General features: G+C 37.5%; 1 protein-coding gene across 4 annotated transcripts in view; it reads right to left on the bottom strand.

The window, feature by feature from the left end:
* Nucleotides 1-17,004, bottom strand: part of LOC127636531 (autism susceptibility gene 2 protein homolog) — a 420,619-nt gene extending 403,615 nt beyond the window's left edge. For 3 of the 4 annotated variants that reach the window (XM_052117112.1, XM_052117113.1, XM_052117114.1), the window contains exons 1-2: nt 16,736-17,004; nt 13,375-14,101 (exon numbers count right to left, since the gene is read on the bottom strand). In XM_052117112.1, coding sequence (XP_051973072.1) covers nt 13,375-13,650 — 276 coding nt within the window. In that variant the 5' untranslated portion in view covers nt 13,651-14,101; nt 16,736-17,004. Of the gene's footprint in view, nt 1-2,568; nt 2,681-13,374; nt 14,102-16,735 lie in introns of those variants that run through there. The other variant, XM_052117115.1, reaches the window with a different exon arrangement.
* Between the last annotated feature and the right edge of the window lie 269 nt (nt 17,005-17,273).

Raw genomic sequence — 17,273 nt, 5'->3', positions numbered from 1 at the left:
GTAAAGATGGTTAGTACACAGTCTTGTACCTTTGTCTTGATGGGGCAGTGGTTGAGGCTCAGGGTTACTGCCCAGAAGGTCGGGGGTTCAAGCCCCAGCACCACCAAGATGCCACTCTTGGGCCCTTGAGCAAAGCACTTAACTCCAGGTTGATCCGGGGGGACTGTCCCTGTAATAAGTGCACTGTAAGTCGCTTTGGATAAAAGCGTCTGCCAAATGCATAAATGTACATGTCTTTATATCAGATTTTCAAATACTTCTTTGCCTCAAAATAAAGTTTGTGATTCACCTCTGAGCTCACAATGCTTTAATGGAGGATTTCATTCAAATATATGGAAGAAATGAATGGGGAAAATACTTCCGGAACCCAGAGAGCTGAAAAAGTGGGCGGTCACTGTTGCTCATAAAGCTCATTTTGGTTTCTTTTGAGTTCTGAATTTTTGAAAAAGGGGTGTGGCTAATCCAACGATTTAGTCTTGTAGAAGTAGAATGTTTGAAATCACTTATAGCACCTTTAAACATCCTTTTTCTTAGCAGTCCACATTCGTATTATACTGCTATTTCAATACATTTAAATTATTAAGTTACATTTCACTCTGTCCTTGTGTGTTTGTGGTCCACATATATTCTTACATAAAGATGTATCTATAAAATATTTGTTTATGATAGTCCTATTTCTATGAGTACATACTGTAGCTAAAGTTCCATACATCATGTAAGCACATGAAAGCAGCCAACAAAAATAGAAAATAAACTAAATCTGGGTCTATACCTCAAGCTCCAAAGTGGAAAGTGCTTCTTATTTGGTAAGATATGCAGCACATTAAAATGACACGTTCTGGGATATTTGGGACATAAGCCTAATCCTAATTTATGGGAGACATATGAACAAGTTTTTCACAAGACAGTCTATCTCTCTTTGAAGTAGCACTATAACTTTTATATATTGAGGCACACACATTCACCAAGAAATAAGATTGATGGTGTAATGGCAGTTTGAGGAGTAAAATCTCTGTTGTTTGAAGTAAGATCTTGATGAATAGCTTCAGGATATAAAATCAAGCCAACGGCCTGTCTGTGTATGGGGTGTGGGGGAAAAAAACAGCTCTTTTCCCAGCCATCAACAACATACTATCCAACATGAGGAAATTACACTTACTACAAACATTTAATTCTCAGAGGAGGCAATGAGTAGGTGCTGAAAATCACAGGGTCTTGGGGCAAAATGCCACCAAAAGTGCCCCAGAAATGAAGAACCAAAAGAGACAAAATAACAGGCCAAATTTTGACTTAAATGCAAGCTACTTAATATTTACTAATTGTCTTCATATTTAAGGCATGTGTTGTGTTGTGCAATGCATTGATCAGAGTTAAATTAAGACTTTTTTCCCAGTTAATTGCTTAAAGTGTTTCAAGGTCAAATCAAATGGATGCCCCTAAAAATCAACTACCCTAAGAGAGGGATGAGAGAGGGACCAAGGGATAGACACAGAGTCTTGCTCGGTCTTGACCTTACATTGCCTCTTCTAAAAATAGCTCTTCTTTGTCTCTTCTAAAGTTGCATTAGTGTGAGTACATTTTAAACAGATGAAAACAAGATGACACTTGTGAAAGGATGGAGATGAGTGGAGAATGAATCAGAGCTCTGACATAGTTTCCAGCAGCATGGAAATGTATGCGATCACCTGTTGTCAGGTGTTGGCAGGTGGAGAGCCAGAACTTTCAACTTTAGTAAGGTCTATGTGAGCCTTCGTGCCCTCACAACCCTGCTGTCGACAACCAAAGACAAGATTGGGGAAATTAATGTAGGGGTGCATTCGGTGGCTTTTGTGTAGTGATGGCATTTTCAATTTAGCCTTGGTAAACATTTGTCTTCCTTTTCTGTTCCTCAACACACGAGAGAACCGAGATAATGAAAAATGAGTGGTGCCCCACAAGATAGCAACTCACAGACATGCCAGATGCATTATTATAAACCTACTCAGAAAAGCCAATTATATTTGAATAAAACTGTCATTTGCCTAAGCATTAGTACTGCGAGTTTGGGCAGCATATCTCTCCTTTGCAGACTAGTGCATTTACAGATACAGCTAGAAGCATTTGGGATAGACTTTGGGCTCGGCTTACAACACTGCAGTGTGATACATTATTTACATTTACAAAAAAGAAAGATGTGTGTTTTTTTTATAGCACAAAGGCTCTGCTCAAGCAAGCAATATTATTACTATTGTTCATACTTGGGGTTAGGTATTTCAACAAACCCCTAACACCAAGAATTAAACTTTTATCTGTAACTTTATCTGTGTTATGGACCTAAGAGGTATGCCATTACTGAGCAATCAGGCTTAAAACGTCTGGATTGCTTGGGAAACTGGAAATTTGTTGTCAACTTCAACATTTTGTTGCCAAAGTTTTGCACAGACAAGCACCACTCACATTTTCATAAGAAAATGTAAAAACTTAAAACATTTGCTCAAACCGTTTATGACCTTGCCCCGATAAAAGACAGTTGTTTAAGTAATTTACATGTCAGCTTATTAAGCATAAACAGTATGTCCCAAAACTCACCGCTATCATGATGGTAAAGAAAAAAAACCTTGAAACAAAACTGTAAACGTGTCAACCCATCAAGAAGAAAAATGAAAAAGAGAATGTGTAGAACTGTATTCCAAGGTGGATCATCAACTGAAAAATCTCTCGTATGAAGCCCATTTAATGATTTATTCAAATGGAAAAAGAGGTTATGTGTGCATGCGACGGACCTTGAGTCCTGAGTAACCATAAACAGCATAAGCCCATCTGTGACCATATGAGGACTCCGGGGAAAAAAACTGTCACTCAAAAAACTCAAAAAGTGTCCAATGGCAAAGCAACATTTACACCAATAATACAACTTTACTTCTCTCTCCCACTAATAGAACGTGATTGAAGATACAAGTTTGCTTGGAAACAATTTTTTGCAGATTATAATCTTGCAGACCTAGAGCATATAAGGCATTTTAAACCTTTTTCAGGCTAACTTTTATCACCCCTTGGTTGATACAGAGATGCCCTTGGTGGATACTGCTAAGATGCAAGGACTAATCGATTAGTCCTCCAACAACTGACTAGTCGATTAGTAGGCTCGACTACTAAGCTTGCTGTGCTTAAAAGTGATTAATAGTCAGCACATCAAAACTCTCTGCAAGAACTTTTGTCTCTTTAATGCCTTAAATTTGGCTGTTACAGCCATCAAAGTGCCGCATTAACAATGCATTACAAGACGATCAGTGTCGGACGTTAAATCTTCTGCTGTGAGTAATGTTCCCATATTTATGAGGTGATGTGGAGAGATTAAGTCTTTTGCTGATTATGTCTGAAACTGTGTAGGACATTTGGTAGTATAAATGTACACTGTATGGATTGAAGTGCTGCAATTCTCCACCATTATATGTAGGAAATTTGGTTGATGTAGATGTACATGGTACGGATTAAAGTGCCACAATTCTCAACCATTATATGTAGGAACAGTATGTGAGCTAGGAATTACATTAAAATGTCCTTATTCTACATCATTATTATGTAAATAAATGTATAATGGAATTAGTCACGTTCGACAACCATCATAAGAAAGATAAATAACAAATAACTTTTTATTTGTCTGAATAAAACTGTAGAGCAGAGAGTGAGAAACTTCCTCAGGACTTTGTGGGAAGTTTTGAACTTAAATTGGCTGCTCCCAAAGGTTTCCTGAGCCAATCAGAAGGGACTTTTCAGAGTAGATTTACAATCCTTTGTTTGGAGGATTCTTGTGACTTCCCACTCAAAAATAGTTCACGTTTAATCATGAACTTTTATATATTGAAACGGTGCAAGAGACATGACATTAGTTGTCTTCAACATTCTCTACGTAAACAAGCAAGCATTTACATACAAAATATGACATTTTCATAAATATTACACATGTAATAACAAAACATGAAAATCCCTGATTACAAATCATTACACATATTTTAAAAGGTACATCAGGCTCTAATCATTAATTTGTCAGTTATAACAGTGATCACAGGTCATGAAGTCATTTTCAGAATTATCTAGCAAGGCTAGGTATTGTGTACATTGTGGGTTTAAGTACATTCTGTATATTTTAGAGGGTTAACTCAGCGAAGTACAACGTTCATGGATTCCGTTTTAGCTGCTGTTTGCAGAATAAAGAGTCATAGTATTGCCGTTGTTTTGTTCATTGTAATTCAGGAGGATCCATGCGTTAACTCTGCTGAGTTAAGAGAGGATGTCTTTGGAATGTGCAGAGAGGGAGAGGAGGTGTCCCAGCACAGAAACAGATGTCACTGTTTTAGGTCCATGTTGACTTCAGGCCTTGAGACTGTCTTCACGAGTCTCCGTTTCCTGATATGGCTGCAGATTATTTATGCATTTAAGGTCACAAGGTGTTACTTGGCCATTTGGTCATACCGAGGGTTTAAGTTTGTGGAACAAAGAAAAATCTTCTTTATTGGTCAGCTCTGTCATTACAAACCCTTGTTTGAGATTAAGCAGGAATGGGAGAGATGGTCTCCTTCAGCAATTTAGATGCCATGGATTCGTTTTTATAACTCTGATGGATTGCCCTGAAGCATTCCGGTGCATTGAAGTGTGTCATTCTGCGTCCTTAAGCAGTTTTGTGCAGCTCTGTACTGAAGTCTTTCTTATTTGTTACTTTTTCTACTATGATACTTCTGTGCAATAAGATGTTCTAGTTATTTAACCTATTTATTTGTTGCATAACCATTAGTTACCATGCTGAAATACTGCGCTTAGCATCCGTATATCTATCTGAAACACATCTGATCGGGCCACGTGAACAAAACAGAGCCTTATTCTACATTATTATCTTTAACGCTGTCTCCGAATAGTCGACTAGTCATTCAAACAACTGACCAATTAGTTAAGTTTATGTTTAGATAAGGGGTTTGGGTTAGGGCATAATATTAATAAGCCTATAATGTCCTTAACACCTCATGCGTGGAACTCGCGCTTACTTCTGCATTATACATCTGGGAATTTGCAAGTGATTAAGTCATACGAGTTTATGCAAACAACATAGTGCGAGACCATACAAAATAGCCAACTATTAAACTGTTGACTTTTCATGAGATCTGGTTTTCCATAACACACCATTTAATTTAAAAACTGAAAATATCTTAACTGTTTTTGTCATTTTTAATTAAAGGCTACAAAGGCAACGGTGCATATCACTGAACAGATGTTTGAGTAGAATGCTGACTCTCTCTCTCACACAGTGCACTATCCTCTTGACACACCCTCACTGGGCCATTAATGAGATGCTTGCCACACCATTTAAACATGTGAGCAAACATTTACTGTGGTTAACAGCCCTCCTGCTCCATGTTGACTATTACCACAGCTGCTGCTGCCTTATAGTGCGTGTATGTGTGTGTGATGGCACCTGGATATGACCATAAAAGTATGATTTACATAAGTCTGTCTGTATGTATCATTTAGAAAATGTATGGTTCACTCCATGCTTGTGCGTATATCAGATATCCCACCTACATGGCACTGTTACAAGTACAGCAGTTTACTGACACTTCTGCCAGTTGCGGATCAATGCTCCTAAGAAAATTAACCCTAGTCACACCTTAAATTGTCATGACTTTAAACTAATTAGCTTTTACAACTCTGTTGAAAAAGAATGCACATCACATTAGAAACACCTTTTGTTTAAATACATTTTTTAACAAGCACACTGTTATCTTCATTTGCAATGCATCTAAAGACCAAACAAATGGCGGGTCACGGGTAATATCTTAATTGATTGGGTGATTGCTTTTAATGGAGCCAAAACACATTCAAACATCGCAGCTAATTAATGAGGCATGTCAAACAATTTTAATCATGCATTAAACAGACAGTTATCACTGGGCATCCAAGATTATTTAGTACTGCTGACGTTAGCTTCATATTTAGTTTCCTTTTAAACACCTGTGCATTAGCTTTATGAGATATATTGACATACACCGATCAGCCACAACATTAAAACCACCTGCCTTTTTTTTTGGCACTATTCTGAGTAAACTCTAGAGACTGTTGTACGTGAAAATCGCAGAAGATCAGCAGTTACAGAAATACTCAAACCAGCCCATCTGGCATAAACAATAATATCACCGTCGAAATCACAGAAATCTAATTTTTCCCCCATTCTGATGGTCATGTGATTAACTGAAGATTCTGACCCATATCTGAATGACTTTATGCATTGCAATGCTGCCACACGATTGGCTGATTACATAATTGTATGAATACATAGGTGTACAGGTGTTGAAATTAGTTTGAACTAAGCTAGATGCAAGCACTAACATGCAAACTATGTAACCAAATATGCTGACTGAAAAACACCAAAAATCTATTTTTATTAGAAAAATACAACAATGCAAGAAAAACGCATTTACATTCAAATTATTCTCTGCTTTAGACTGGGGATACACCAATACCACTTTTTCTCTTCCAATCCGATATCGGAAATCTGACACAGTGCTGTTTTTTTGCATAATCAGTTTAGAATATTATTGTGTAATTGGGAATGCTCTTTAATAGACACACAATTAAGTAATTAATTAATAATGAAGACACACAAACCTCTAACTACACATTATTTCAATATAAATGTATTGCTTATTAAGAAAAACTATTTTGTTAACTAGTATACTAGATAATGTAGCAGCAAACTAAACTTAACAGTAATTCCAGTACAAGTCATCAGTAGAAAAGTAGATTTTTTGCTAAATGTTTTCAACTTGTATCTGGACTCAGATCTCTTTTTTGTTCAATTTAGTTATAAGATATCAGCTCACTTTTCATTTACACACTTATTTTTTTAAACCCATTCAACATATATTATTATAATTTGTAAACCAATCATAATAATAACAATATATTACAATAGTAATATATCTCAATTGTGCACCTTTAACTTTAACCCTCACGCTTTTATTTTGACATTCTGAACTCTCTAGGACGTCCTGTAAGTGTGTTTGTTTGTAGGCAAGTTTACAGTTGTTTAAATCGCTTCTTATTCCAATTCTGGTATAAAAAAAAAAAGCACCTCCAGTGCCATTCAAATGCATATTATAATTGAACCAAACTATTAAGCATCTTCATCTGAGATGTTGTTCGTGAGTAGAGCTCAAATATTGCGCACCGCGTGAAGGCTAAAAATAGCCACAAGTGTGTGTAAACAGAGTAGCACCATTCAATTACGCACTGAGCTAAAACCATAAAAACAGCACACTTCATTGGCAGCATTTAGAATGCCTTGGAGTGACAGGACGCTATATTTGATGTGTCAGTCATGGCTCCTACAGCACTGTATTAATGCACATCACACATCAGATTCTGACAGTTTTAAATGAGTTCTAAATTAATATAAGCTGTCAATGCCATGAGCAAATATATATGCACTGTTTGGGAGGAAATTACTTAAAGGATTTAAAAAAGTGAAATTGTCATGCACGGAAATATTTATAGATGCTACTGAGAAGATCAGGGCCGGTCTGGAATGAAATCTCCAGAGATATGAGTTACCAAAAAAGTGTTGTAGTATTTGTTAACATTTTAAAATGTTCTGTCTTGATTCTTACAAATTATTGACACAGTTTGTAAAAGTGTGTGTTTTTAACTAGGTAGACAGGCAATTTTGATAGATTAAGTGCAACAAAATTCTACTCAATGAAGAGTGCAATCAATTCTCCACTCTTTCTTTCCCTGTCTTTCAATTCTGCTGTTAAACAGCACAGAGACATCTGTGGTTCGGAAAATCTATGGCCTGTCTCAGAATTCTACCAAGAAGGCATTGCTTTCATGGCGTATTTGACACAATTAAATCACAATACACCAAGAAATGAACACTCCTTGTATTTCCTCATAATTCTCGACCATTTACATGTACAGACTCAGACTGAATATGCATTATTAAAAACACAGCAACTATGCGAACACTAAAACTGACAAAAATGGCTTTCGAGTCATATGTGCTTTGACTTTAACCCTTAATATCACATCCCATTGTGTGAACTGAGGGTTCATTCACATATCAAAGGACATACAAGTTGTCAGGGTGCTATTTGTCTCACATTAGATGAATAGAGATGGAGTATGTGCCCATATGGGCCCCATGCCAACCCCTCCACTGGCCATGACCTAATTTTTTCTTTCAACCATCTACTGCCTGGCATGATGGGCTCTCACTCTGGGCTGTTCATCTTTTTCCTGTCTCATTCTGAAATGCTAATCTGATGTCTTTTTTAGAGAGCTGCATTTGAGTTATTGCAGCTGATGTAAATATTTATAGAAGATAAAAGCTTAGTCTGAAATCATTAGCGTACCACTTAGTGTCATGAATTTAGCTTGAAAAAAGGAATGATTGATTTGTCCTCATTAGGACCTGAAAACCCCTTTTGATTGCCAGTGTAAGACAAAAGCCACTGTGACAAATAAACGTTTTGCGAGAGGCACGAGCGAGGACATTAGTATTATATACATAGACTTAAATGTTTTCTTACGCGTGGTCAATGGAAAGGGGAATGCAAGCATGGTGCCTGCTGTTCTCAATCAAATGATCTCGAAGCTTTACAACACAATGATCACATAAAGTGGTTTAAGGGCACCAGCGGTGCAGGCATTAAGTAATATTGGATTGGTGATGCAGGGGCGGGCAGGGTTGAAATGATTACGTGGCAACTATTTTGTGCTCAGGGACCAAAGAGGAGGGGGTTTGTCGAGGCAGCCTGGGCCAGATGATTTAGTCATTTCTCAAAATGGTGTAACACGCTGCCTCTCAGGCCTGTCGTTCCAGCACTAAGCAGCATTAATAAACAGCCAGCACTGATGGCTCACTCCTATATGAGCAAGTCTGCCCACTGGAGTGGAACGAGTTTGATTTCAATGTGTCATTCTGGAACACCTGTACGAATTCTTCAAGTACCTCCTGGCAAATTGAGGACAAATTCCTTCTCAAATTGAAACCATCAAGGATTTGTAGTAAAAGAAGGATAAGAGAGGTAGAGGAGACCATTTAAACTTAATGGGATAAAGAGAGAAAAGGTGTACTGGATGCAAAGCAGGGTGTCTAAGACACATTTTAAACGTTGTGACACCTTAAGATCCACACAGACAAATGATTGCTACTCCATTTACAGACAGAAAAACATTCAGTTGGTGCAAAACTAATATAAACTGCTCCACTAATAAAAAAAAATATAATTAAAAGAACTAAGGTTGGAGTTTTGGCCAAGCAGTTATACACATGTTCTGACATATTGAGCTATGGTGCTCATGTGGGATATGCAAGTTTGATCCATCATGTCATTTCTGAATCTCGTTTCTCTCTCTTCCCAATAATTTCCTGTCTTATAACAAAATAACATTTTCTCCCAAACAGATGATGTTTTTAAGGTTAATGCTATATCGAGTTTTAAATCAACAAAACCTACCACCCTACCCAAAACATTAAACCTAAACCTATCCAATAGTGTCTTAAAACACAAATGTGAATGCTGAAGTAACCTCAACATTTTGTGGTGCTTCTATGTCACTTTTGACTCATAACCTGGCCCTTAGCATCGCAAGTGCCACACTCTATCAATTGAGCTATGGCACAATTTGATCACACTTAAACAAGCTAATAAATGTAGTTGGTTATGCAATGGAAACATGAAAATTAGGGCTGTTGATTTACTCAGAAATGTTGTGCAATTAATTATATGAAAATTAAAGTGTAAAAAAAAAAAAGTAATGCATTAATCTTGCCCCCTAAATTCTGTATTGAGCCTTGATGTTTTTGCTTTCGGCAGACAGCAAGGAGGTAGCCTCACCTTCGGCTGTACCTTGTACAGGCAACGTGCCTCGTCAAACTAACGAAAGCAGGCAGCACAAAATGAATAAGGAGCCTTTCACAGATTACACACTTTTTCATTTCAAAGACATTGGGCAGATGTTATGAATGAGGCAGCGAGGAGAGAGGATCTAAATGCAGTTATCTTTATTGACTAGAATACAGGCAAAACACAAAGGAAAGCCCACAATGGGGAAACAAAACATAAACTAAAACAATAGGGCCGGAGGACACATACCAGGCTACAACATACAAAGGTAAAACTGGCAGGATGAACATTAAAGACCACGGAAACAAGCATCCATATACATCGACGATCGACAAGGGAATGGAGAACAAACAGGGTTTATATACACTGGAGACATGATGAAGACAAACTACAATCAGGTGAGCACAATGACACAGGGCTGGCAGTGATGAGGACCGAGGATCATGGGAAGTGTAGTTTCTGACAAAGACAAGTGAGACCCAGGGCAGACAACAAGGGAATCGTGACAGCAGAGCACAACAGAATGCACAGATCTTAAAGAGGCATTTTTCAAAGTTTCAATCTACTGTTTACTAAACACACTGTCTTCAAATGCGAGTTTATGTCATGAGACGCTGAAACATGGCACAACCAAAGTGAGACTCTCTGACAGGCCGCCTGACGCACTGCATAGACAACATTTTAAATCATGCACACAGTTACTTAAGTAGGCCAATAATAGGCTTATAGAAATTAATATATAATGAAATGGAGAATATGGAGATTGCAATAAATAATACATTCTAAATTTTCTGATATTCTAATTAGTAGTACTGGAATCATCTGCCAAAATAATGTAATACATTTTAATAATCCGATTTATTATATTTATATTTATTTGGGAGCCTTCCTCAGCAAATATTGATGTATGCAATTAATTGCGATTAATGGCATTAATTAATCGGCATATCACATAGTACATTTTATTATACATTTTAATCAATTGACAGCCCTAGTTACAGTAAAATATATCGACATACAGTTCATGCACTATTGTACAAGTGTTTTGATATCATAAAATAGCATTATGACAAGCAAGCTTTTATGATAATCTGCTGTTTTACTGGTTTGAATGTAAGTGAATACAGTAAGTCATTGTTGTTGTAGTGCCTCTAGTGTTCATTTATCCAGGTAAGGGCCACATTATATCACATAAAATTATTTTGCAATTTCAAGCTAATTAAAAAATTTTAAGCAGAGCCTGACTATAATTTTTTTTTATTGACTTACTTTATATTATTACTTTATGACTTTTCAAGCCTGGAAATAACACTTTTTAAATTCCCATATATTTCCAGGTTTTCCATGAACATGTAAATGAACATGAAACATGAAAATATAAAAGCCAAAATGAGATCAACATAAAATCCAACAAAATCTCTTCTGAAAAACTCAATAATCCTCTTATAAGATTTTAATCCAGAGCAGGCCAACATTGTTTAGGTTTGCTGGCTAGCTGCTTCAGCTCATTAAGAATCATGTTGATGTGAACTGCATGAATGAGAATGAAGCTGATCACTGACATTCCTTCAGGATTTCTAAGAGGTTCTAAATGGAGCAAGACGACAGAGCATGAGTCACAGATCCCAGAGCAGTGAAGAGCAGTGAATGGGATGTCACCCTTGGAGAACTGCGCCTGTGGTTCACAGCACTACCATGACAATGTAAGCCACTGACGGGCTCCTTTTACAGATTACTACTGAACATCCAACACAACAGGACAACATCTGTAGGGGATGTGAGGGTAAAGTGTACAAAGCTTTGTCGTGTCACACTGTTAGGCTTTTAACAGCTAGAGTAACACTTAATATCAGGATGATACCAGATGTTCTTCCTCGTCGATGTATTAAAGCGATTTTCATTTTATGTGTACTAGGGGTCGTTCACACCAAACGTGTAGTTTGTGGCATTCCGCTCTGTTTTTCAATTGCTTTTCTGTGTAAACAAGTTTTAGATGGACCACTTTAACTGTTGCACAGCGTCTCATATCAGAGCCCCGCTGAAAAAAAAGTCCCCTATTTAGAGCTGGAAAGTCCCATATTTGGCTGGTAGAAAGTTGGCAATACTAGTTCTGGTCCAATTAACATGTATATAGGGCTGGGCGATTTATACAATTTTATTTTAAATTACGATTTTGGCATCAAACGATTATGAAAACAGATAATCAAGATAAACAATTATTGTGCCGCATTCCATTTCGCAATTAAACACCCTGCGTTATATCTTTAAAGCATCCTTTATTAAAGTTCAAATAATAATAAGTGGTTATGAAAATAAAACTCAGAAACTGACATTTCTCTGCACGGTAAGCGCCGCGTCTATGAGTTGTGTGAAGTGACCAGGGAAGAGACTCAATCTTCTCCCGGCTGATGCACACTCTGGCACAGGGACACTTCACTCACATGCGTTTGCTGCAGCTAGCTTATAACGTGATTGCTCACAACGTAGTGAATCATAACATATGTGCCACATTCACAGTGTATCTTATCATAAAGAAAACAGGTGGTACACAGCTCTATTAAGAAGAGAAAGTTTGGTTTTTGTGAGTTAAAGATGGATCAAAGTGAACATGAGGGTGTAGACTTAGCCAATTATACACTGGTTTTTAATTTGTATTTTTTTGGCTTGTTTTCCTAAATAATATTTAAAACTCCCGACATTGCTCTGGCTAAATCGCATGCAACACAGACCAAAGATACTAGATGGGTTGCAGTATAAATGCAGTGATAGTAAAATGAATCCAAATGATCTAATGATGATCTAAAAATAATCTAATATTTATCTAACTTGGTTATTTAGCTAACGCTGTAGCTCAACCGGTAAAACGTGGCACAAGAAACGCTAAGGTCATGGGTTTGATTACCACAAAACATACAAACTGATTAAAACAATTATTCTGAATGCACTAAGTTCCTTGGGATAAAAGTAAATGATTGAAATAAATGTAACCCTCATTTTAAACATCTGATGTTTGAAAGTCACATAGTGCATTATTATACCAACTCAGTAATATAAGCCTATATATCCAGTACACATAATTCTGCAGTCACAATGTGTCTTATGCAAAAGCAGAGTAACTAGATTCTTTCTATTCAAGCTCACTGCACAAAAGAACCAACAGTCTTAAAACCACAACTACAGCAGAACAACATTACATAAGAAATCCACACATATCCTACATATTTGGCAGGATAACCACTTATAAAGCCACATCTGCTTGAATCACTAACTTGAAAACGTACTCACAGAGGAACAAAAAAAAAAAAAGAATACAACACTGTGCAAACAGAACCACGTAAGAAGAGAAGTCCCAAATGAGGCAGTCTACAGACAACAATAAACCAGAAATTAAACTGCCACTGCAGAACAATTCAGAGCCAAACCAAAAAAGCACTTCCAAAAAACTGATGTTAAAAACACATTCATGTCAAGGCAGCAGCACTACCCAAGCGCTTACCTCAAGAGCTTCTAATGTTATAAATCCTGATATTGAAAATCCATCAATGATGTCCTCCTCGGCTGACATAGAGACCTTTTTCTTCCTCCTCGGTGGCCTGGGTCTTGAGAAAGAGGAGGAAGGGTTGGTGATGTCTTCCCTCTCAGAATCAGAGGAGAATCGAAGCATGGAGCCCCGGACATGGTTATTCCTCATCCCATTAGATATGCGATCCCGGTCTCGCACAGACCGAGACTTACGTTTTTTCCGGATCCCGCTGCACCGCGGGCCATCCATTTCACCGGATGACAAACTCAACTGAAAACGTCCTTCTGGGAGGCTCTCAGCCCTTGCTCAGTGTTGGTTGCAGGTTTGAGAGCGTTTAAACTCCTACAATTCCCAACAAACACCTGTAACAGAAACCTGAATAACTGTACTCCAGTGATAGAAGTGCGATTATCCAAATCCAAATACCTGCTGATGTTATGCGACTTTGTTTGACATAAAATATGTAAATATGATTCCAAAGGGATACATGCATATATCCACAAGCACAGAAATCCAAAATCTAATCCTGTTGATTTTTGCCAAAATGGAAAGTATCCGATAAGCAATTTCAGCCCACGTTTAAGTAAAGTAAACAACCAGATCACTTGAAGTATCTTCCAACAGAGCTGTACCAGGTCTCCACATGGTTGTCCTCAATGCCCCAACACTCTGTTTAAGTGCAGTCTGACACCTTTCCATCCTACAAGTCAAAGAGATAAAGAGCAAACATTTTAAATGTTCTCTCAGGGAGTTAAGGATTTGAGAATGCTTTAAACCCTTCCAAGAATTCCCAACCTTAACTATACAGTACATAAAAATCATGCAGACACTGCTATTATGAATCAAAACACATTTATATTCATCTTAGATCCCTTCCTTTTGATCTAATTCCACAATGACTACAGTCACTTTTGAAATTTCACTTTACACTTTCAGATCGCGCCGTTTCGTGAGAGAAAGATGACTAAATCTCCAGTAAGAGCTAATGTTTTTTCTCCCGTGCGTTGTCATTATTCTCAGACTGCTATAATCTGAGACAGGCTGAGATAAATTATTCATATTTCTTAGTTGTAGATCAAGAAAACATTTGCATTACAGCTAATTTTAGTTTAGCTGATTACACTGGCATAGAAATACTTTGCTGATTTTCAGTCATCTCCACCATAAAGTTATACATACTGTGTGTACTTAAAACACCAACAACAAAGAATCATGCTCTTTTAGTCTAAAACCATTTTAAGGTTCCTCTGTTAATAGTTAAAATCATATATATAAACCATCCACTCTGAAAATCTTCATTTCAGATAACTGAATGAACTAACCATTCAATTTGGCCAATGAGGTTTCCGCAGAATAAGTGTTTCTCCTTGAATCAGTGCTTTATCTTCATGACTATTACTAGTAAACCTAAGCCCAAACATCAGCTAAAATAATTTGTTCCATCCAATTTTTCCCCTTAAAGATAGACAAGTCTTGGCTCACACTAATAAATAATAACAAGTGTTAACATTAATGCGTTTTCATTGTCACTATGTTTTGTTCTAGCTCTGATCTTGACTAATGAAGCTTTTCAGAAGAATCATTTTTACCACTTTTTTCTACCTAAGGCCTGCTGTCACATAAATCTGATCTTTGTAATCCATAAGAAAACTAAACACATCAGATGACACCTCCTACGGTCTGAATGCCTCGCATCATCAGATTAAACAACCCACTATCATTCACCTTAAGGGTAAGACAATCAGCTACAGGGTAAGACAATCAAAACATCACCCTCCTTTTGGAATCCTACTGCTGTTTCCACACCAAGTGTGAACACTTCACAAAATGACATGAATACCAACAGTTGCACCATTATGACACTGTAGACGACCATCAAATTACACTTCACCAATAACGTGAACACATTGTGTAGCTACTGTATGACATCATAATCAGCCATCAACTTAAAGGAATATTCCAGATTCAATACAAAGTTAAGATCAATCGATAGCATAGTGTTGATAACTAAAAAAATTGTAAAGTCTTCTTAAAAAAAGAAAAGAAAACCTTGGTTCAAGTGAGTACTTACAATGGACGTGAATGGGGCCAATACGTACGTAAATGCTAAAAATACTCACTGATTCAAATGTATAGCCACAAGACGTAAACAATATGCATGGTATGAGTTTAGTGTGATAAAATCGTTTACTAGCCTTAAATGTGTAAAGTTACATCTAATTTTACGATTTTGTTGCCATGGCGAAGTAACGGCATAAACCCTGTAATCCCACAAATATGATAATTTAAACTTTACAGCTCAAATAATACATGAGTTTTAACAATAATTCAAGTAAGTGCATTTATTAAATTATAAGCCATTCAATTCCATTGTAAGAGCCTCACTGTAACCTCGATTTTTAAATTTTTTAAGAAAAGGGCGGATGAGTCTCTTTTTTTTTTACATGGTAATCAACATTATGCCACAAATGCTGTAAATTGATCTTAAATTGCACTGAATCCAGAATATTCCTTTAAACTTTGCCTAATGAAATGAACCCCTCAACTACATTGTGACATATTAATCAACCTGCAATTCACCAAATTACATGAATCCCTACAGTTGCTCCATTATGACAACATAGACAGCAATCAAATTAAACTCCACCAATGGAGAGATGACATATAGTAACTACAGTACATTATGATATAATCAGCAATCAACTTAAAATTCATCAAATCACTCAAGCACCTGCAGTGGTATGACATCATAATCAGCAATTTACTTAAACTTGACCAAATGACATAAACACTTACAGCAGCTACAGTATGACATCATTGTCTGCATTCAACCTAAATTTCAACAGATGACATGAATAGAGTGGCAACATTATGACATCATAAACATCAACTTAAACTTCACTGACACAAACCAACCTTTATTTGCCTCCAAAATCCCAATACAAGTGGAAAACACTGCATTTCAGCAATGCAATGTGAACTTGACTTTTTCATATAAATTACGCATTCCAGAAACATTTTCCAGACAGCAATCAAAGCCTGATCAATATCCTAGGTGGGCTATTATTACAAAGCTATTTCCAATCACGTACCCCTTTAAACTGATGATGCCCTGTACTGGCACCCCAATCACACACACCCCACATATCTCAGCAAATGGTTTTAATCTATTTACACTGCCTGCCAGCCCTACCTTCCCATACTGGAAATATTTCTCGCTCTCTATCTTGTGTTTTTTGTGTGTGTGTGTGTGTGTGTGTGTGTGTGTGTGTGTGTGTGTGTGTGTGTGTGTGTGTGTGTGTGTGTGTGTGTGTGTGTGTGTGTGTCCACGCACCGTGGCCGGTGCAGCCCACAGCAGTAGCGCCTGGCACTGCCTCCTTCTCCAGCTCTAGATCCACCAAAACACAAAGCCTGTCTTCTCTCATGCAGGACAAAACCAACACAGGCAAACCCTGGCGAGTGGAGGAGGAGGGTCGTCTGGGCGAGTCGTCGGCATTCGGAAGGCGAGCTTCTTTGGATAGGAAAACAAAAGCAATTTTTTCCACAACCACATAAATCCTGCAAGGAAGCGACGCTGCTCCTCTCCGCGAGCCCGTGCTTCAGGATCCCGGCGCGAACAGTCAGGGACCGAGCGCATTGATACAGCACTGCCGCAGTGCCGCTTTACAGGCGATCCGCTTCCTCAGCGCATATAGTGCTGCGCTCTCAATCCAGAGGAGTCCCACGTTTAGCCTGTTTAAAAGAAAGCAAACATCACGGTCTTACAGTAGGAAACTTACAATGGGATTGATTGGAACCAGTCTATAAACATTCAAATACACTATGTTTCAAAAGTATAGCGTCAAGACGTAAACATTATACGTGTTAGCGTC

The sequence above is a fragment of the Xyrauchen texanus genome, chromosome 44 (assembly GCF_025860055.1).
Source record: "Xyrauchen texanus isolate HMW12.3.18 chromosome 44, RBS_HiC_50CHRs, whole genome shotgun sequence".
Taxonomy (NCBI): Eukaryota; Metazoa; Chordata; class Actinopteri; order Cypriniformes; family Catostomidae; genus Xyrauchen; species Xyrauchen texanus.
The sequence above is the reverse complement of the archived record's forward strand: the minus strand, read 5'-3'. Positions and strand labels throughout refer to the sequence as shown.